General features: G+C 41.5%; 1 protein-coding gene across 2 annotated transcripts in view; it reads right to left on the reverse strand.

Annotated features, from left to right (window-relative positions):
- Positions 1-19,493, reverse strand: part of LOC127414005 (adhesion G-protein coupled receptor G5-like) — a 33,354-nt gene extending 13,861 nt beyond the window's left edge. Inside the window, exons 1-4 of one of the 2 annotated variants that reach the window (XM_051651647.1) lie at positions 19,154-19,493; positions 4,984-5,069; positions 4,327-4,773; positions 3,089-3,137 (exon numbers count right to left, since the gene is read on the reverse strand). In XM_051651647.1, coding sequence (XP_051507607.1) covers positions 3,089-3,137; positions 4,327-4,773; positions 4,984-5,050 — 563 coding nt within the window. In that variant the 5' untranslated portion in view covers positions 5,051-5,069; positions 19,154-19,493. Of the gene's footprint in view, positions 1-3,088; positions 3,138-4,326; positions 4,774-4,983; positions 5,070-5,532; positions 5,626-19,153 lie in introns of those variants that run through there. The other variant, XM_051651655.1, reaches the window with a different exon arrangement.
- Between the last annotated feature and the right edge of the window lie 2,852 nt (positions 19,494-22,345).

The following is a 22,345-nucleotide window of genomic DNA, read 5'->3' on the forward strand; positions in this document are numbered from 1 at the left end:
AAACAAAAGCAATAACTACTATTACAGTACAAGGTTTCGTTTTTTCCAGTTCATTGTTTTTGTGTATGATTAAGAACTTTTCAAATTCACCAAATTAAACTACAGTAAATAGGCTACACAAATTGCACCAATGCCACCACCTTTTTTCAATCGGAGGTTAGGGCTGAAACGTTAAGTCGACGTTATCGACAAAAATTTTCGTTGTTGAATAGTCGTTTGATCTCATTTAACGTAACATGAGATCACATTAAATTCTAATGATGACGCGTGAGAGCAGCACTGTAGTTCGTGCCTGACTGAGGAGAGGAAGAATTACACCGCTCACAGTCCAGATGCACTCTAAACTTTCCAAACAGCTTCAGGTGATGTAGATTGCAAAGTATGAGGGAATTATACTGTAACAGATAAAGGTCGGGCAAGGAGGAGGCAGGAACCGGCTGAACATTCAACATAAAGTTTAATGTAAAACACAACAAAAAACATAAGACAAACACACACACACGCAGTGCGGCCGCGTGCATCTCTCTATCTCTCGAACTGGCATCTCTGGCCCCCCTTTATCTCACTCTCCTGCTGATCATCTGATTCAGCGCCAGCCACGCCCTCCTCCTCGTCACACTCCTCCCCCGCCCGATTCAGGCCGGGGTGCCACCAGACTGACTTACCCCCCCCCCCATCTCTGGAGGGGAGACGCTGCCCTTCCGGCCGTTCTGTCAGCCGGTGGTCCACCCCGCCTCCTGGGAACCTGGGGGAGAGCTGAGGGGAGGTGTGGGGAGAGGGAAAGGGCGAGCGGGAGACACACAGAGAGAGACGAGAGAGAAAAACTTGCTCGGAGGTTCCCAGACACGCTGTCGCCTGGTCCTCAACTGCTCCTCCGCCCTCTGGCGAACGACAGCTCGCTCCTCCCCTGGCGGATGGCAGCGAGCCCTCCGACATCTGGTGGACAGAACCGCTCCTCCCTTTCTCGGTGGATGGTAGCGGTTCCTCCGGCTCTCAGCGGCCGGCAGTGACCCCTCTGTCCCCAGGCAGATGGCCGCAGCTGCTCCTTCTGACGGCTGGCAGCGGTGAGGACTCCACGACAGCGCATCCCTCCTCCCTCCCGGGTTTCGGCACCACTGTAACAGATAAAGATCGGCAAGGAAGAGGCGGGAACCGGCTGAACAGTCAACATAAAGTTTAATGTAAAACACAACATAAAAGATAAGACAAACACACACACATGCAGCGTGGCCGCAAGCATTTCTCTCTCTCTTGAACTGCCTTCTCCAGCCCCCCTTTATCTCGCTCTCTTGTTGATCATCTGATTCAGCGCCGGCCGTGCACCCTCACGGCCTGGCCACGCCCTCCTCCTCGTCACATATACAAAAATACCAAATAAGTAAATTCAGAAGCACTCTCTTTGCGGAATAAGCGGAGCCGGAGCTCTTTAAAAGAAAAACCCCAGAATTACATCTTAAATGCAGTTATATTTAATGCGTTATAGCTTTATTAAAGTTCAAGTAATACGGGAGCAGACCATGTAAATAACTACAAACTCTGAAACTGGCATTCCTCTGTGCGGTAAGCGCCTCTTCTATGAGTTGCACACTCTGTCGTGGGGACGCTTGTCCCTCGAGCGCACACTTAATGCAGCTAGATTATAATGCTCGTGACTTATTGTATCATAATATATGACACTGTGTGTCTGTTATCCTGAAGAAAATTGGCAATACTCAGCTTTATTAATAAGAGAGAGTTTTTTTTTGTGAGTTAAAGATGGATTGAAGTGAACAAAAAGATGAGAGAGGGTAGTCTTCACCCCAATATACACTGCAAAATACGTTTTTTTATTTGTTTTTGTTTTGGCTTGTTTTCCAAAAATATTATTTAAAACTCTTTTAAAACAACATATATTTTCTTTAGCAGCTATACTGCAGAAGAAAAAATTGTTACCTGAGAATGTTGAATATAATATTACAAATACAAAAATTTTTAAATATCTAAAAATCCTTTAAAAAAAGATGCATTCACCTGAGAAGCAGCATATAAGATATTTAGACTTGCATTTAGAGAATAGATCTTGAATAGAAGTATATTTTGTCTTTACTGCACTTGCAGAAGTATAACCAAGTGAAAAAAATACACATATACAAAATACACTTATATTTAAGATTCTCTTAAAGCAAGTCTAAATACTATCTTATATGTTGCTTCTCAAGTAAATGTATCTTGTTTTAAGGATTTTTAGACCATTTTAAAATGGAAAGCAAGACAAAAACACTTGATAACAATAGGATTTTTTGCAGTGAATTTCTTTACTAAATAAAACTTAATAAAAATTATTTTTTTCCCTTTAATTTAGTGAATGTCATTTAAAGGTATTTTTAAAAGATGATTTTGTCCTCTTTATTGTTAGTAAGCACGTTTAATACAACCTTTTAAGTCGGGGCACAAGCTGAATAATCGGTTAAGAGCTAATGATTAATCGTTGCAATAATCGCGAATAGTCGAATAATCGTTCTAATAATCGTTATATTAATCTATTATCAAAATAATCATTAGTTGAAGCCCTAAGGTTCACAAGGTTATATATAGTATTTTGATATGGAGGGTGTGTTTATTTTATGGTTACAATAAAAACCACTGTAAACATTTAACTATTGTAACCACACAACATGCATCCACCCATTCTACCCATTCTACATCAAATGCAAAAACATGCATTAGAGGATTCTCAAACATTTCATAAGATGGCTCATAATGTTAAATGAGCATGCATGATAAATGGCAAGTGTACGTAATAAATTAAATGTTTATTATGTAATCAAAACATCAAAGATCCAATGACGCACTTGATTGTACTGTACATGGATTAAAAATGACCATGTAAGTTAGAAAGCAACTACATACATAATGGGTTCAGCTTCCTGTTTGCAGCTCAACCTCTTTTTTTCACTACAGCATGTTATGATTACATTCTGATAAGTATGCTTAGAATCACCTCTTGCAAACAAATGTGACATGTGTGACACCACATTAGTTCATAACACTCGTCTAGAGTAATAGTGAAACTACCACACTAAAACAAAATTCAAGATGATTGGCTCACATGTCTTCTCCCTTGGACTTCTGGCTTGCCTCATCGCAGAACTTCTTCTCTGCAAGTAGAACAATAGATTTGATATATCCACAGTATAATTATCAGTAAAAGCGAGCTCAGTCTGTCAATAAGGAACTTACACTTATGCAAACTTTTTTGAAAAAAACAAAACAAAACGATAAGACAAAAATGAAAGGACGTTCACCCATAAATGAAAAAGCGGCTATTATTTACTCACATGCCATTCCAAATCTGCCAAGTATCAGAGAAGTAGTTCATATGATTCAGGTGCTACACTGTAAAAATACTTTGTCAGATAACCTAAAAAATGTGCTTCATCTGGCAACGTCTAAATGAAATGGTTTAATTCAAGTCAAAAATGTTATTTAACCTGTTGATGTGCATGCAGAACTGATGTCACTTTGCTTAAATTAGTTCACATTTACTATATAACCTAGTCATAAATAAGTTAATAATTTTGTTGTAATAAAAAGTTATAATTTATCAACATTATGAACAATTTTAAACAGCACACTATATAGTAAATGTGAACTCATTTAAGCAAAGTAAAGTCAGGCCCATGGGTGGGGTCAGTGAGCATTAACAGGTTTTAATATGATTAAATCAATTTGACAATTTAGGTTACACCAATGAAAGTATTTTTTATGGGTTAGTTCAAGTAGAAATAGATATTTTAGGAAATAATTGCAGGTTACCACCTTTTCAGTATATATTCTAAGTGTTCTAAAGTCAGACAATAATATCTTTGAGTAAGGAACAGACCTAAATGTATGTAGTTATTCACTTGAAGTATTTTCCTTCTTGCTGCAGTTTAATTATGACACATGAGAACCAATGGCATCTTGCTTCAGAGAAGTCAAACCTGATGTGATACATCTAAAGATGGCATGTTTGAAAAGTGTGCACAAGTGTGAATGAGATTTTGAGAGATCTGACAAAGGGGAAGATTTTCACGAAATAATTACTAAAATCAGTTCCTGACACAAAAATGTTGTAGGACTTCTGAAGTTTGAATATACAACTTTTATGATAATTTTATGGTGTTTGTGTCCATTTTGGAGCTTGACAGATGTGGTCAGAACTGTTGTTGTTTCGAGAAGACGAGCGCATTCGTTCTTAAAAATTTCTACTTTAGAATGATAAAATGGTCAGTAAATAATGACAGAATTTAAATTTTTGGGTGAACTAGTCCTATTTGATATAAGATAATAGGAAATAGTTCTTACTGCAGTTGGCTGAAGCCCCATTAAATACATATACTTCCATGATATTGTGCTGGATGATATCACCTTTGACGCTGCCATTCACAATACCATACAGACCAGCATATTTCTGGTACCCTGGTGAGAGGTCAGTGCAGCAGTTTTCTTGAAGGCCACTTGAGCCACACAGAGTACGGTTCTTTCCATTCACCTCCACTATCAGCATGTCCAGGAGTGGCTCCCAGAATACACAGAAATTACTTTGATTCTTTTGAGGGCTTGAGTCTAGAAGAATGGATCCAGAATGTGTGCACTTCGCTGTGATACTGCCCTGAATATAGAGCGTGTTATTGTTTGCTGAAATCACGAGTTCCTTACAGCCTGTTGTCAAATCAGATTTCAGATTTCGGGATACATTGCCATGGCGCCATGTTCCACATGTCTTAAAGTCTATGTCATTCTCTGTTGCTGCTACATGGAAAAGCAAAAAAATTAAAAATTAATCAATATGGTAAGACATGTTTGATGTTAAGCTGCAAACTTCATCAATTTAAGATTTATCAGACTTATCAATTACTAAAAAACTAAATTCATTACACAAGACCGTAACGTCAATTAATCCATCATCAATAAGCAACTATCTTATTATTTTGCTTCTTACATGATAACACACTTACTTACCTTGACCCAAAATGAAAAGGAGACAGAGGATCATCAACATTCTTTCAGTCTTTGGATTCTGCTTCATTGTAGCTTAAAGATGGTGCCTGAAAAGCAAAATAAAGAACTCAGTAAAGAGATGGAAAAACTGCTCTATTCCTATATCAGTACGAAATCATGTTTTCATAATAATGATGCTTTATCTGTAAAAACAACACTCTTCACAAATTCAACATTTTTTAGATCAAGAGGCTATCATGGTCACACATCCAGTAACACATCTATTCCTGGACTCTTATCAATAATAACACATGAATGGGACTCTTATCAATAATAACAAATGTACGCCATCTCTTATTCATGAGAACAGACTTTCTTCTCCAACAAAGACACTATTGTAATCATACACATACACACATTCAGTGCAGCCAGCAGATACGTATATGATGCCACATTTATATCACAATCTTTGCTTTGTTTTGTTCACTTGTAGTAATACATGAGTCCTAAAACACATGAAATTAAATAAATCATAAATTGTCAGTCTCAATGTACTATAAAAATACTGACCGTGGCAGTGGATGACTCAGATATTAAATGGCATGTGTTCTAGCCTGAGTCAGCACTGGAAGATTGACACACACAACAGATCACTGTTGGCTCCTGCAAATTACTGAAGTGGGAGTGAAAAGCTGATGTTTCTTTGGTGAGAGACTATGCAGACACCAGAAAGTCATGACAGCTCAGTTAAAAAACCAAAAAAAAAAAAAAACACTTTTGGGTAAACATGCATGAAGTGTCTTGTCACCACTTCCTCTAATGTAAAATATCTAGATGCACTGGAATTTTTTTTTTTTCCCCAAATCATAAGGCAGATGGAGGGTTTAACAAAGAGACCATGGTAGGTGAACAAGAATAATTTCACAAATATAACCTTAATGTAGGTAAAAGCTTATTCACATCAAATTTGTGGGAGACAAACTGCAGACGAATGGTTTATTCACACCAAGACCGAAGCAAATAAAGTGAAAAATTATTTCACCCCTGTACAGTAGACGGTGCTGTTCTATAAACATTTATTCTGGTGCATGGATCTTTAAGCATTCAGCTGTCAATGTATGCAGGGCCAGCCTGTCCTACAGGCGATACAGGCAGCCGCCTAGGGCCCCGATGTATATATTTAGAGGTGTTGTTTTAATAGGCCCTATTTAAAATATGTAATTTTTTAACTTTTATTCACTTTTGCACACATTCTGGGCAACTTTTTTTTCAGTGATTTGGTTGCTCTAAATAAACATTTACGTATAGTTATGTGGGTAGTTGAAATGGAATTTCAAGCATTGTCAGCAGTGTCCTATACTATTAAAACTATCTAAAACTATTTACAACAGCATTTTCTTATTTTGTGTAACTTTAATGTGTAACGCTAACGGGTTGTATAAGTTAACATTAGTTAATATAATATGAACTAATACGAACAAACAATAAACAACTGTATTTTTATAAAATGACATTAGCGAAGAGTAATAAATGCTGGAAAATTGTATTATACATTGTTAATGATACCTAAAGCAAATCTTACTGTAAAATGTTACCCAGTAATTATCATACTTGCAGTTTCCATGACCTCATATTAACTGAGACATGGTTTATTTGTACTTCTAGAAAAAAGTTGAAAGGCAATCAAAATAAGGTGATAAAATGGTGCTTTGCGCACTCATGAATATAGAGCCCTAAACCTAAAGCATTACAAAGACAACACTTCTTGCAGAGTTTTACTGTGCTGACTGTTATTCACTGTTAATCACAATGAGTTATCATCATGCAAAAATGCTCTCAAAGAAGTTGCATCTCTTAATTAATTTGAGAAATGCCTTTCCCATTACCATCACCACTAATAATACTGATGTTAGTAGTCAACCCCACTAATCTACAAGTCAGTTGTTGGATGATTAGTGTAAGTCAACCACCCTGGCACCTCCCTGTCCCAAACTCCAACCCTAAGCCTAACCGTCAATGGAGAAAAATATAATTCTTGATTTTATGACTTCATGATTGTATCACTTCAGAAGACATGGATTAAACCACTCGAGTCGCATGGATTAATTTTATGCTGCCTTTATGTCCTTTTTGTAGCTTGAAATTTTTGGACCCAATTGACTTATATTGTATGGATAAAAACAAATCATACATCCTTCAAAATATCTTTGTGTTCGGCAGAAGAAAGAAAGTCATACAAGTTTCAGGCAGCATTAGGGTCATTTTGGGTGAACTACCCCTTTAAAGGGCAACTGTTGAAATATATTCAGTGCTATTACAGTTAAACTAATCCAATATGAACAATAAAAAAGCATAAATGCTGCATTTAAACCTCAAAAACAAAAAAAATACGATGAAACTGCTAAATAGAACAATAACAGAGCACACTACTGACTACCACACTGAGAGTGCCCAGTTCCTCTGTGCTGCAGTGTTTGACAAGGGAGCGCCTGTGCCTCCGCCCTTTTTGGCCCTCTCTCTCTCTGTCATTGTTCAGCTATGTGGACTCCCAGCAGTAATAGAATGTCCCTTTTCTCCTCTCAAAGCACCAGTATTGAAAGGATGCTGGTGAAGTCCATTTACACAGGGGGACTAGTTGCCAGTCTTAAACAGTGCAAATAAAGGCTTTTTTTTTTTTACACAAATTTTTAAAATTCTCATGCCCTTGCCATGTTTTGTTGTACCCCTCCCCCCATGCATTAAAACCAAACATAAATTGTTCTCACATTACCTTCACATGATGTATAGCCTAGCACTTCCACTTTTAGATATACTGACTCCATGACTAAAGAATGTAACAACTTCAAATGTTATTAACTTTTGAGTCTTCATTGCAATTCACTCTCTGTGCTATCTGAATTTACCCCCGCTGATAAAATCTCATGTTTTGAATTACAACTTTATCCACTGTGCAACCAGTCTCAGAAGACACAACCCATGCAACCTAACTCAGAGTTGCGGCAGCATTTCCATGGCTGCTGTTGTGTCTACAAAGCTAACAACCTGCACAGAACAAGAATGTGAACTTTGAGATGAACAAGGTCAAGCTATTGTTCTTTTGCTTTGTGACATCAATGCCAGACAAAAAAAAAAAAAAAAAAAATGAGAGGCCATTCAGTCCCTTTCATTCTGAGCTGAAATGAAAAGTAGCAGGGGTTGAGGGCAAAGGCCTTTCAACCATTTAGTGGCAGCCACACTAGAGCTATAGTGGTTTAGAGCGAACAGACTGGTAGATTTTTAGTTGTGTAGAAGACCAACCACTGTGGTGCAGACAGGAAACTGTCTCAGTTACGTACGTAACCTCAGTTCCCTGAGACAATGGGAACGAGACATTGCGTTTATTTACATATATGGGGAGTACTTCCTTATAAGACCTAGTTGAAACCTCTCTACAATAACACCAATATTCTAATATTGGCTATGGTGTTTGAGCCCTGCCTGTTTTGGCGTGAAACTGTCCACTATAAAAACAGCTGCACAAACACCATTTCCTCAGAATTTCTGACTGAGAACAAGGAGCACATTGTTCATACCTCAAGAACTCTGAGTCTTGTAGTGCAGCTAGCGTTCGCAATGTCTCGTTCCCTTCATCTCAGGGAACCGAGGTTACATACGTAACCAAGACATTCCCTTATGACATTGCGTTTATTAATGCATATGGGGAACAGAATCCCATCACGCCATGCTACATGACATAACCTCCCAGAAAGGAAGCATGATGCCGCAGTCTCGTGGGACGGTGACCGACAAGAGTATGCCGCAGTGTGACCCTCGTGTTGGCACAGGAGGGGAGCACTCAGGATGAATATATGAACTATAGTCATATAGTATGAATTAACTCCTTCACGAACCCAGTCGGGAAAGGAGTTTATTTATAATGTAAGTGCTTATGATTTACGGTAAATTACAACGGCCTAATGCAGGCGGTTGTGTAAAAGATGAAGAGCTCGTCCTAAAAGGGAGGAGCATAAGTATATATATTTGGCCAATGGATAACAAGCGCTCTAAACAGAGAAGACTTGTGAAGAGAGAGACGTTACGTCTAGGTTGTAAAACCTTGCGAATGTGTTTTGAGAGGACCACCCTGCTGCAAAACATATGTCCTGTAAGGACACACCATTCGTCCATGACCATGAGGAGGCCATGCCTCTAGTTGAGTGTGCTTTAATACCAATTGGGCAAGTCTTACCATGCTACTCATAAGCCAGGGCAATTGGATCGACAATCCAGTGAAAAAGTCTCTGCTTGGAGATGGACATTCCTTTTTTGCGTCCTCCATAGCACACAAAGAGCTGATCAGACAGTCTAAACTGGCGTGTACTCTCAACATATGCGTGTAGTGACCGCACAGGGCATAAAAAATGCAATTATTGTTCCTCATCCGAATTAATGGAGGAGGGATGAAGGCCTGAAGGTGAACCACCTGCACTCTGAAGGGCGTGGTTAGGACCTTAGGCACATAGCCTTTTCCGGGTTTGACCGTCGTTCTTGAAAGACCGGGGCCAAACTCCAGACATGAATTGTCCATTGATAGTGCATGTAAGTCACCAATTCGTTTTACTGAGGCCAGAGCCAGCAGTAGCGCAGTCTTAATGTCATGCGCAAATCAACAGAGTCCAAAGGTTTGAAGGGGGGCCCTGCGAGAGCTTTTAGGACTAAAGTTAAGTCCCAAGTCGGGACTGTAGCCGGCCAAGATGCGTTTAATCGTCTTGCTCCTTTAAGGAACTTTATGATTAAATCATGCTTGCCTATAGAGGTGGCAGCTTCATGTGCAAGATATGCAGATATAGTGGCCACATACACTTTGAGTGTTGACGGGGTGAGTCCTGCGTCTAATTGCTCTTGAAGAAATATGAGAATTTAATGTATGGGGCAGTTTACTGGGTCTTTGCCATGTGAGAGACACCAATCAGTGAACACCATCCATTTTAGTGTGTAGAGGTGTCTCGTGAATGGCACTCTGGCCTGTAAAATGGTGTTCATGACTGAACGCGTAGTTCCAGCACGTCTAGCGCACTCCGTTCAGGGGCCACACATGCAGGTTCATGTTGTCTGAGCGAACCAGGACATGACAGTTCGCTATTTCTGACTGGCTAGAAATATAGCCGATAGCTCTAGGCACCATGTGACAACTTGCCCTAGCACGACACCTCGCTGGTAAAACGCAGGAGCTGTCCATGGTGCTAAAGTAACTATACAGCGGAAGGATATAGTAATGCGAATGCGCCCTTGGTGCCAAGCATATCATGGCACACGGCGCTTTAGCCAGCACTGAAGAGGTCTCATGTGTAAGAGACCTAATGGAATGCCGCCCCCATATATCCCAATGCTTTCTGAAACAGCTTCAGTGGAAGAGTTCTCCCCAGTGGAGTCGAGGAGGACTCCCAAAAAGGAAATTATTTGGCTGGGGAAGAGAATATGCTCTTCGCCCAGTTCACATTGAGGCCCAAGCTGTTTAGATGCTGAAGCAGTAAGTCTCTGTACTGGCATAACAGAGCCTCTGATTGCGGCAGTAACAGCCAATTGTCAGGTAGTTTAAGATGCGCACGCAGCTTTGTGAAAGGGCAGGACTTTGAATTGATGCACTGTTCCCTCGAACATGAATCTCAGAAACATCCTGTGATGTACAATTTGGATATGAAAGTACGCATCCTTCAGATCTATCGATGCAAACCAATCATGTGGGCATACATGCGATAAGATCCGTATCTGATTATTCATTTTTAATGGGCGCTTTGTGAGTGTGTGATTTAAATGTCTCAGATCCAGGATCGGCCGAAGTCTGCCATCTATCTTTGGAACAAGAAAATAACGGCTGTAAAACCTTTTTGTACTACGGGTGAAACCGTGGGACAGAATGCCATTGAAATAGGGTGGCCGGTGTGCAAACTGGATCGTATAACCATGTTCGATTGTTTTTTTCACCCATTCTGAAATACCCATTAGGGCTCACCACGCGTCCGCGTAATGGGACAGAGGGCAATTCAGTTTGTTTACCATATGATATAATGCATCACTCACGATAGGGAAGCGGTTGCACATAATGTGTGTGCTTTGAAGAGGAGAAAGGGCTCTTTGTTGAGAATGTGTGAGCATCTCGTGTATTTGCAATGAATGCTGTATTCTTTTTTGCGCTTATTGCATTTTTAATTGCATTTATTTGAGTGCAAGACACAGAAACAACAATTTGAACAATATTGTGAACAACAATATTCCTTTCCCGGCAAACAATAGTGGGGAGATGGGGAACAATGTTTTGTGTCTCCAACCGAGCCTTTTTAGAGCAGACCTGGAGGGAACCATGGGCTCTGCTTTCCGTTTCAAAGGGTTGTGCCCATCAGGAGCGCTTTTGCTACACATGCTGATACACAGGTGCCGGTGAGGCAGCAGGTATGGGGCATTTAGACGGACGCTGGCTCGAAACAGAGCGAGGGCAAATTGGCTGTGATGTACTCCGTTTGGGCATAAAGTGTCTCTTAGCCTGTGAAAGCTGCTGAATCGCGACATAACGCTCAGCAAACTTATTCACAGAGCCGCTAAAGTGGCCGGCTGGAGACACTGGAGCATCCAACAGAGTGGCTTTTTCCTTATCACTCTGTAACAAGACTTCATAGCAGAAGGGAAGAAGGACACAGGGAAGCGGGTTCTAGGCTCAGGTAAGACTTTTTTTCTTTTTTTGTTTCTTTTCTTTTTTTTCTCCCAATTTGGAATGCCAATTCCCAGTGAGCTTTTAAGTCCTCGTGGTGGCATAGTGATTTGCCTCAATCCGGTGGCGGAGGATAAAACCCAGTTGCCTCCGCGTCTGAGACCATCAACCTGTGCATCTTATCACGTGGCTTGTTGAGTGCGTTGCCACAGAGACATAGCATGTGTGGAGGCTTCACGCCATCCACCGTGGCATCCGCGCTCAACTCACCACACGTCCCACCGAGAACAAACCACATTATAGCGACCACGAGGAGGTTACCCCATGTGACTCTAACCACCCTAGCAACCGGGCCAATTTGGTTGCTTAGGAGACCTGGCTGGAGTCACTCAGCACACCCTGGGATTTGAACTAGCGAACTCCAGGGGTGACAGCCAGCGTCTTTTACCACTGAGCTACGCAGGGCCCAAGCTGGTTGGTATCCTTCATGTGGTGGAGCCATTGGAATGGGGCGTGATCTGAGCAAAGGGTGAAGGCCCGCCCCAGCAGGTAGTAGCAGAGAGTGAGGACCGCCCACTTGATGGCCAGACACTCCTTTCCACAGTGCTGTACTTTGTTTCCCTCAAAGAGTGCATGTGGCTGATGTACAGCACTGGGCGCTCCTCCCCCTCCACCACCTGCAAGAGTACAGCTCCCAGCCCCCTATCTGAAGCGTCCATCTACAACACAAAAGGGAGAGAGAAATTAGGTGCATGTAAAAGCGACCTCCGCAAAGTGCAGCTTTAACCTGCGTAAACGCCTGTTGGCACTGCTCCATCCACTGGACCGGGTCTGGAGCTCCCTTTTTAGTGAGATCACTAAACTGGTGACTGGTGACATCCGAATAGTTGGGAACAAATCTCCTATAATATAGAATCCACACAGAACCAGACAGACCCGTCGCTCTTAGGCACCAGAACAACCGGGCTGGACCAGTCGCTGTGGGATTCCTCTATTACTCCCATATCGAGCATTGCATCCAATTCTTCCCAGGCTATTTTTTTTTAATGTTTGAGCAATAGGTAGGGATGGGTACGTACCACCACCCCCGGTTCGGTCTCGATGTGGTGCTGGATGACGTTCGTGCGACCCGGTAGAGGGGAAAATACATCCGCGAATTCTTGTTGTAGATTGGCAACCTCTGTGAGTTGATATGGTGAGAAGTGGTCTCCGTAAGTGACCAGGGTGACGTGACTGTGTTTTGTGTTTACCTCCGGCCCGAGCTCGGCCCTCTCCAGAACTATCGTAGCCAACTTCACAGGGGCTGCCTCCCTCCACAATTTCAGAAGGTTGAGGTGGTAAATTTGACGTGCGCCCCCTCTATCAGTTCGCTTTACCACATAATTGAGATTCCCCACTCATCGTGGACCTCAAAGGGTCCTTGCCACTTGGCGAGTAATTTGGAGCTCGATGTCGGGAGTAATACGAGTACCTTATCTTCCGGTGCGAATTCCCGTAGCCGAGTTCCCCTGTTATACAGTCGGCTCTGTCGTTCTTGAGCTTGGAGAAAATTCTCCTGTGTTAGTTGCCCCAAGGTGTGGAGTTTTGCTCCAAGATCAAGAACGTATTGAATTTCATTCTTACTCTTTGAAGGTCCCTCCTCCCAAGCTTCGCATATGACGTCAAGCATGCCACGCGGGCACCGCCCATACAGCAGCTCGAATGGGGAAAACCCAGTGGAGGCTTGCGGGACCTCTCGTTCTGCGAATAACAGGGGATTGAGCCATTTGTCCCAATTTCTAGCATCCTCGTGCACAAACTTACGAATCATATTTTTAAGGGTTTTATTAAATTGCTCCACCAGGCCATCTGTTTATGGATGGTAAATGCTGGTGTGAATTGACTTAATGCCCAATAATTCGTAAAGCTCACGTTGCGTCCGTGACATAAATGTTGTGCCCTGATCGGTGAGGATTTCTTTCGGAATACCCACCCGGGAGATTATTTTGAAGAGTGCCTCCACAACACTGCGTGCTGAGTGGCACTGCTTCTGGATATCGCGTTGCATAGTCCACTAGGACCAATACAAAGCGATGTCAACGTGCTAACCGCTCTAATGGCCCGACAAGGTCAATGCCAATTCTCTCGAAGGGGACTTCAATCAGTGGAAGGGGGCACAAATGCGCTTTTGGGGTGGCCGGTGGATTCATCAGCTGACATTCACGGCAAGCCGCATACCACCTGCGAACATCACCGCCAACGCCCGACCAATAGAAATGGACTATTAGTCGGTTCAGTTTTTTTTTTCCCTAGATGCCCTGCCATGGGATTATAATGAGCTGCCTGGAACACCATTTCCCGACAGCCCCATGGTATTAAGAGCTGGGTTATATCTTCCTTTGTTTGAGCGTCCTGCGTCACCCTATACAAACACTCATTTATAACTGCGAAACAGGGATATGAAAGTGTGACATTTGGATACAACCCATGTCCACCAATGCTTGGTGAGTAACTCCCTTGACACTTACCGTTATCCGGTATGCTCCAGCTTCACAAACACAATAGGGTAAACACAACTGCTTCTCGAGCACCGTGGGCTTTCTTGTGCCAGACTCTCTCTCGACCACGCCCCCGCTGCCACACATTAATTTCTGTGAGGTACAGCTATATATGTTTATCCAGAACTGCCAGGTTGCCCATGGACTTGCCGATGGCCTGCATAGCGAATTTCATGGCATGCAGCGCTAAATCTGTAGTGGTGTGGAGCTCTTTAAATGTCTCTAGTTCGAAACCTCGCTCGTCCATTTGGCTTGAAATAACTGGAGCACCAACATTGCGTGGAGTGCTGATCCAGCTTGTCCTGCTGCTGAGTAAGCTTTTCCCGCCAGTGTGGACGTTTGTCAACACGGTTTGGAAGGATGTATGGGGTGTGATTTCCAGAGCCTATTACTTGCTGGGCAGAGGTGTGCCGCTACCGCCTCCTCCACAGGTGGTAATTGGGCATAACCGTTTTCTTCCCCGTGATCCATATTAGATAGGATGGCGTCACTACGCAAGCACGCTGAGAAAGGCACGCGCCAGGACAGTTTGTTATGAACTTCAGGGAAGAATGGGGCAACTTTGCAGGATGCGGCCACTTGACAGCGTCTGGAATGCAGGAACCATTCATCGAGGCGAGGCTGTTCAGGTTCCCCTGGGGGAGACCATTCAAGGTGAAGCTGTCCCTGTCAGTGGTGCGTGCACATTCCTTGCCCTCACTGGGGGGAGGGGTGGCAGCATCATCCACTGACCACTTGCCTGATGCAGCGAGAGACATGACATCACCATTATTATCCCCAGCATCAGAACCGCTGAACGAGACGAGGGCGCCCACTCCTCCAGAAGGCCGGAGCTCATCTCACACATAGCATATCAGAAAACATGCGCTTTATAGAGATTGAGGTGCTCGCGGGGCGTTCGCTGCAACAAGGACCACCTCAAAGTCATCCTGCTCGACCTCGTGGCCCCGCCATGCCTCCTCGTGTGAATCCTCTGGTATCACAGAAGAGGCAGGTGGGAGGGCACTTGAGGCTGAATCGTCCCTCAGAACGAGGGCGATTTGCGAGTGAAACGTCTTGAGACTCATGCCCTCACAGTGAGGGCAGTCTGTCTCCATGAGAGCTGACTCTCCGTGGATGCGGCCCAGATAGTGAATGCAGCTCTCATGCTGATCTGATGGTGGGATATGTCTCTCGCACAAGGAACACTTACGGAATGACATCTTTAAAAAGACGCAAGCATGTAAGTGACTCTTTTAGATATATAAATAAATATATATTGATTTATATCACACAAAATACAATACACAATATACAATTGATTTTTAGGTATACACAAACCCTGCCGAAGCGCTGCGGGGAATCAGGATGCTGAGGCCTGTTCACCAGCGATGCGCCAAGCGGCGAGGCAGTGTGATGTTCACCGGAGCACTGCAGGGCAGCGGAAAGTCTTCCCGTGAAGATTCCACCCACTGACTCATGTATATCAATGCCGAAGGTAGAGGACTTCTAGACAAGAGGTGATCACTGTCTTGAAGGAAGAAATTCTGAGGAAATGGTGTTTGTGCACCTGTTTTTATAGCTGACAGTTTCACACCAAAACAGGCAGGGCTCAAACACCATAGCCAATATTAGAATATTGGCATTATTGTAGAGAGTTTTCAACTAGGGCATGTAAGAAGGCACTCCCCATATGTGTTAATAAATACATTGTCAAGTGTACTGAGCCGTAAGGGAACCAAGACACCTAGACATGAAGAGAGAAACTAAAATGAAAAAGATTTGCTTTTAGTGTCTTAAGCATGAGCTAAACCATCTTTGTCAGTTATACAAAAGGTAGATAAAGGGAGCATTCCTTTCTATTGAGGTGTAGAGACTGAGGGGGTTACAGGATTGTGGAGAGTTTCACTACAGCATACAGTCCCAGTGTCTTTTTGATTTGTTCATAGCCTCGGAGTAAATATGCTCCTGCTGCTCCTCCAACTGTGCTCCAATTTCCCCAAGGATCTCAAAGACTTACAACACCGAGTGTGAAAAATTTAAATGAAAGAGAGCAATGCATGACAAGAAAGAAAGCAGAAATATTGCATGTTTATCTTATAAAAGGCTGAGGTGGGTTTGGTGAATTTAGTTCAAATCTAACCTATAAAAGGCGTCTGCATGGTTATAAATTACTTTCGAGCTCAGGACTCAGATCGAAGTCATATCCATTAAAAAAAACAAGAAATCCGAGTTGGATGCGTTCCATTACACACAACACGACAAGTTGGAAAAAAGATGGACTCCTCCAGGAAAGTAATTGTTGCACTAGCTGTTTTGGAGTACAGAGAGCTACAAAATAAGTATGCCCTTCACCTAAGAGACCTCGAGGAAGATGACAGAATGCGGAGAAGGTATGTTAATGTTTCCGCGTATTTGATTGTATCAAAACATGTTAACCACTTTTAATCAAACCAGCGGTGTAAACAAAGGGCAATGCCCTATGGAAGTACAAACATATATTTGCAATATAAATTTGCCTAATGGGGTTTATGTGTAAACGGTTTTACGGTTTGTAATGTTAGGCAGTGTTGTTGTAGCAACATTGACCATTGTTCTTGTAGCAGCAGCGACCATTGTTGTTGTTAGCAACAGTGACCTAGCCAATTTTAGCTGTACCAGTTTATAAACAACACATTACTAAATTCACGCATAACAGGATCGTAGCAACATGCCTATAGGCAACGGTAATACATTATTGTTTATACGACTTACTAAATTGGACACAAAAAAGACAAAACTGCTAAAAAAAACTTTAAACCCACAGCATACTACAGTCGATGCTCTTCGCAGCCATCTTGCTTTCTGAACTCGGGGTCCTCTGAGGGGGAAGGGGGGGTCGTTCCATTTGTCAGTTCCAGTCTCGGAACTCAGGGAAATACCTCGGAGCTCCGACTTCCGAGACAAATAGAACACACGATAAGCTCTCTGTAAAGTAATGCGTAGTCGCATAATATTGCTGCGTTCCATTTGTCTCGGAAGTCGGAGCTCCGAGTTATTTTCTGAGTTCCGAGAGCGGAACTGACAAATGGAACGCCCCCCGATGTCGGAATTCCTACTCCGAAAGTCGGACGAACTCAGAGGACCCCGAGTTCAGAAAGCAAGATGGCTACGAAGAGCATTGACTGTGGTATGCTGTGGGTTGAAAGTTTTTTTTTTGCACTTTTGTCTTTTTTGTGTCCAATTTAGTAAGTCGTATACACAGTACTGTATTACCGTTGCCTATAGGCATGTTGCTGCGATCCTGTTATGCGTGAATTGAGTAATGTGTTGTTTATAAGCTGGTACAGCTAAAATTGGCTAGGTCGCTGCTGCTAACAACAACAATGGTCGCTGCTGCTACAAGAACAATGGTCAGTGTTGCTACAACAACACTGCCTAACGTTACAAACCGTAAAACCAAATTTATATTGCAAATATACGTTTGTACTTCCATAGGGCATTGCCCTTTGTTTACACCGCTGGTTCGATTAAAACATGGTTAACATGTTTTGATACAATCAAATGCACGGAAACATTAACATACCTTTTCCGCTTTCTGTCATCTTCCTCGAGGTCTCTTAGGTGAAGGGCATACTTATTTTGTAGCTCTCTGTACTCCAAAATAGCTAGTGCAACAATTACTTTCCTGGAGGTGTCCATCTTTTTTTCCGCCTTGTCCTGTTCTGTGTAAAACGAAGGCATCCAACTCGGATTTCTTGTTTTTTTTAACGGATATGACGTCGATCCGAGTCCCGAGCTCCGACTTCCAAGACAAATGGAACGCAGCATATGACCTTTACCTGTATTTATCCTAAATGCAGCCTTCAAATTTGTACACAGAAGTGTTAAAAAGCCATGAATTTCAGTTTGATCTTGTTACAGTTGATGTTCAAACCTTGTTTGCTCATGTAACTGTCAGCTGTAATAAATTATATCCTCATTAAAATACGATACGTAGCCTAATAAAACAAGATTTAATTAATGATATAGGCAATTTAGCTTATGTAAATAACAAAATTCAATAACTGTATCTAAAATAAATAAGGGGTGATAAATAAATATTAATACAACAGGCTGGAAAAATAGACATTTATTCATTTTAATATTTTATATATTTCGTATATGTTGAAACTTGACACCGGGCGACGCATCCTGAAAACTGCACGGTTAGATCGGTTTCATGCTGAAGAGCCGCTTAAAAGTACTTTTCTCTCTCTCTCTCTCTCTCTCTCTCTCTCTCTCTCTCTCTCTCTCTCTCTCTCTCTCTCTCTCTCTCTCGTAAATATTAACGAGTGTAAATGTCAACATCATACTGTATGTTGAAATGATTGATGTCACGCAAAACATGAACTTATTCATGTCATTAAATATCAGTCCGTATATATTTTGTTTATATGTAGGGTTACGTCCTACCTAAATTTAATGGTGCAACGCTCAAATATTTAGTAGAGTGTAAATTGTGACTTAGTGCCCATTTACGCCACAACTAGGCTAAGTTGTAACATACGTATAGCTGGTGCAAACGGCCCCAGGTTCAATCTATTGATGAAACAAACACACTGAGAACAGTAAGGGAAAATAAAATAATAATAAAAAAAAACTCATCCAGTTTTCAGTAAGCAAATCAATAAAAAAGAATAGCAGCGTGTTTCAGTTAATATTTAAGAAATCACTTTAAAAACAAAACTAACGAAGGTACTTGTCAAATGGCCCAAATAAAAATAAATAAATAAATAAATAAATAAAACAAGCGAATCTCCATGTCCAATAATTCAAACTTGAAAAGTATATAAGATCTGTAAAACCTCTTTAAATTGAGATGTATTTCCATCCATGCATCATGTTTCATCTGTGTCATCAGTATTTAGAAATAAATAGAAATCACATTATTAATCCCTTGAGATCGAATGATCGGAGATTCGCACTCTTGTTGTATCACATTAGGAAACATTGCGGGAAAATCTCCTACCTTTCCTGAACAAACGTACGACACTTGCTGTGTTTCTCGCGTCGACAAAATACTCGCTTGGTAAGACCTCGTTTACTGTCGCTGACTCGCTGTTTATTTCACAGTAGTTTTCCCGGAGAGACAGTACGTCAACACACGACAATCTAGTCGAAAGGCGACAGATGTAATGTGAGTGACTGGCACTTGCTCGCGCTCGGACAAACTGCGCGGTTTACAGTGACTCAGTCTCTGCACGTGTGAATAATTGCTCCAGCACTCTTGTCACATTATTATCTAGTCATGCGGAAAGCGGGGGTACTTCGAGCTTTCTCCCACAGCAGTCTGTCTGCTACAGAAGGACCCGATGTCAGCGCTAGACAGGATTATAGTGAACTGCTAGACTGTCAAAACGTTTTTATTTATGTTATAGATTTAATGTATGCAATAAACGTCACAGAGCGGTTGGAAACTACCAGGGGCAGTACAGGGGAGAGATGGGAGGAGATTTAATGGTGTGCTAAGGTGGCTGTGCTCCAGTGAGCATTAGTTTTCATAGACATGCTTTATTTTTGCATCAGAAAAAAAAACTGGGACTAACTAATGCAAAACAATGAGTGTTTCTCAGAATTAACAGTCTGTTCTTTTCAAGGGCAACCTCTTTTATGGCTGGAAATTTGTAACAAATTAAACCCTACAATGCAGCAGTATATACTGGAAACTGATAAGGTTCATGAGCACATTTCTAGTGTCCCCATAATTCAAAACGCATAAAAACATACTAAACAATGTTTTGTTTTTTGTTTTTTTATTTAAAAAACGTTTTTTGTGAGATAGAATCTATAGTTCGTACAGTATAAAAATCATTAGGTCATAAGGATAGCCACACCAACATGTATGTGTGTGTGTGTGTGTGTGTGTGTGTGTGCTGTCTGTTGATCGGTTAGAACACCTGGCTTTCTGTGCGTCTCAGCTGCTATTTCGACAGCTTTTATGATGGCCAAGATCTGACAAAGACTTGTCTGATTCTCCAAGACTTCTGTTGAAAGACCATAAATAAGGAGTCTTGCTGTTATACTGAGTGTATGCTTGTTTATGTTTTGATAAGATTATTTCATGCTGGTTGAAAGTGACTCATTATACTGGTATCACTTTGACATAGCATTAAGCAGAATGTATGAGAAAACCTTTAAATGATACTCAAGTGCTTTTTGAAGGGTTGTACATGTATTTCTGGAAGATTTATCCAACCTTGGCATACACATTGAACTTTTGTTCTGACAAATAAAAGAAAGTAAGAGGGAGTACTCTTATTCACATAGAGAAAGAAAGTGTTGTGATAAGAAACATTACTGTAATCTATTCTCTGATCTAGGTCACAGCTCATAGATGTCTTGATAAAACTTAAAGGAATATTCTGGGTTCAATACAGGCAGCGGCAGTTCTAGCTTGTATGGCGCCCTGGGTGAAACCACTTCAACACACCCCCAAAATTGTTGACCGGGGGTGGGGTGGGGTGGTCTGTGTGGGTGCCTCGTGCTGCCCCATGCAAGATGCTGCCCTGGGCAACGGCACATGTCGCCCATGCCTAAATCCGCTACTGAATACAGGTCAAACAAAATCGACAGAAATTGTGGTATAATGTTGATTACCACAAAAATGTATTTTGATTGTTCCATCCTTTTCTTTGTTCTTATTTATTTTTTTATCCCCTTTTCTCCCAATTTGGAATGCCCAATTCCCACTACTTAGTAGGTCCTTGTGGTGGTGTGGTTACTCACCTCAATCCGGGTGGCAGAGGACCAGTCTCATTTGCCTCTGCTTCTGAGACCATCAAACTGCACATCTTATCACATGGCTCATTTTGCATGACACCGTGGAGACTCTGCATGTGGAGGCTCATGCTACTCTCTGCGATCCACGCACAATTTACCACACACCCCATTGAGAGTGAGAACCACTAATTGTGACCATGAGGAGGTTACCCCATGTGACTCTACCCTCCCTAGCAACTGGGCCAATTTGGTTGCTTAGGAGACCTGGCTCACTCAGCACACCCTGGATTTGAACTCATGACTCCTTGGGTGGTTGACAGCGTCTTTACTCGCTGAGCTACCCAGGCCCCGTTCTATGATTTTCTTTAAAAAAATAAAACATCTGGGTTACAGTGAGGCACTTACAATAGAAGTGAATATGGCCAATCCGTAAACATCAAAATACTCACTGTTTCAAAAGCCACAAGACATTAACATGGTTTTAGTGAGATAAAATTACTTATGAACCTTTTCTGTGTAAAGTTATATCCAATTTTACAACTTCATCACCATGATGATGCTAATGCCATAAACCCTAAAACCGTGAAACAATGATTTAAACAACTTTACAGCTCAAATAATACACACGTTTTAGAGAAGAATTAATGTAAGTGCTTTTATAAAATTATAAGCTTCACATTTCTGCCTTTAAACCCTCCAAAAATTTTCCCCATTCACTTCCATTGTAAGTGCCTCACTGTATCCAAGATTTTTAGCTTTTTTTAAAGAAAAGGTGGGGCAATTCTAAATACATTTTATTTATCAACATTATGCCACAAATATTGTCGAATGAACTTGTATTGAAACCGGAATATTCCTTTAACTCAGAACATTACAGGGAATTTTTTTTTCTGCTACAATGAAGTATTTTCACAAGCTCAGTACTAATTCTGGGTGATGAAGCTGATTGCATGCAATCTGGATTTACCACATTAACAGTTTGCTTTCCTATTCTTATTGAATTATATGATGTATAGCAGTCTTGTTACCATAGTAGGGTTAGGGTCATGTTTTTTTTTTTTTCTTTTTTTTTTTTTGTGGCTCATCTTAAACAATTTTCACCTATCTACCCCATATCAGTACAAAGTAATAGAAAGCCTGTGTTTAATTAAATTTTTTCATTTCATTTATATTACCAAAAGCTCTGGACTGGTCACCACTTCCTTATAAGAACTAAGAATTTCCCTATTGCCTGTCAACATGCATGGTTAAGCTATAGGCAATGTGTAACTTGTTCCCCAACAGGACATTAACTCCTTTCAGTGAGGTTTCAGATTGTTAATGCACCGCTTATGCCTGAACTTGTATGTGTGATGAAAAAAAAAAGTGAGAGACAGACATTTCACAGACCTTTGGTCTTTTCGTTAAACGTCTTACTATGCCTCATCTTGTTTGCAAAGTT

This window comes from Myxocyprinus asiaticus, chromosome 2 (assembly GCF_019703515.2).
Source record: "Myxocyprinus asiaticus isolate MX2 ecotype Aquarium Trade chromosome 2, UBuf_Myxa_2, whole genome shotgun sequence".
NCBI lineage: Eukaryota > Metazoa > Chordata > Actinopteri > Cypriniformes > Catostomidae > Myxocyprinus > Myxocyprinus asiaticus.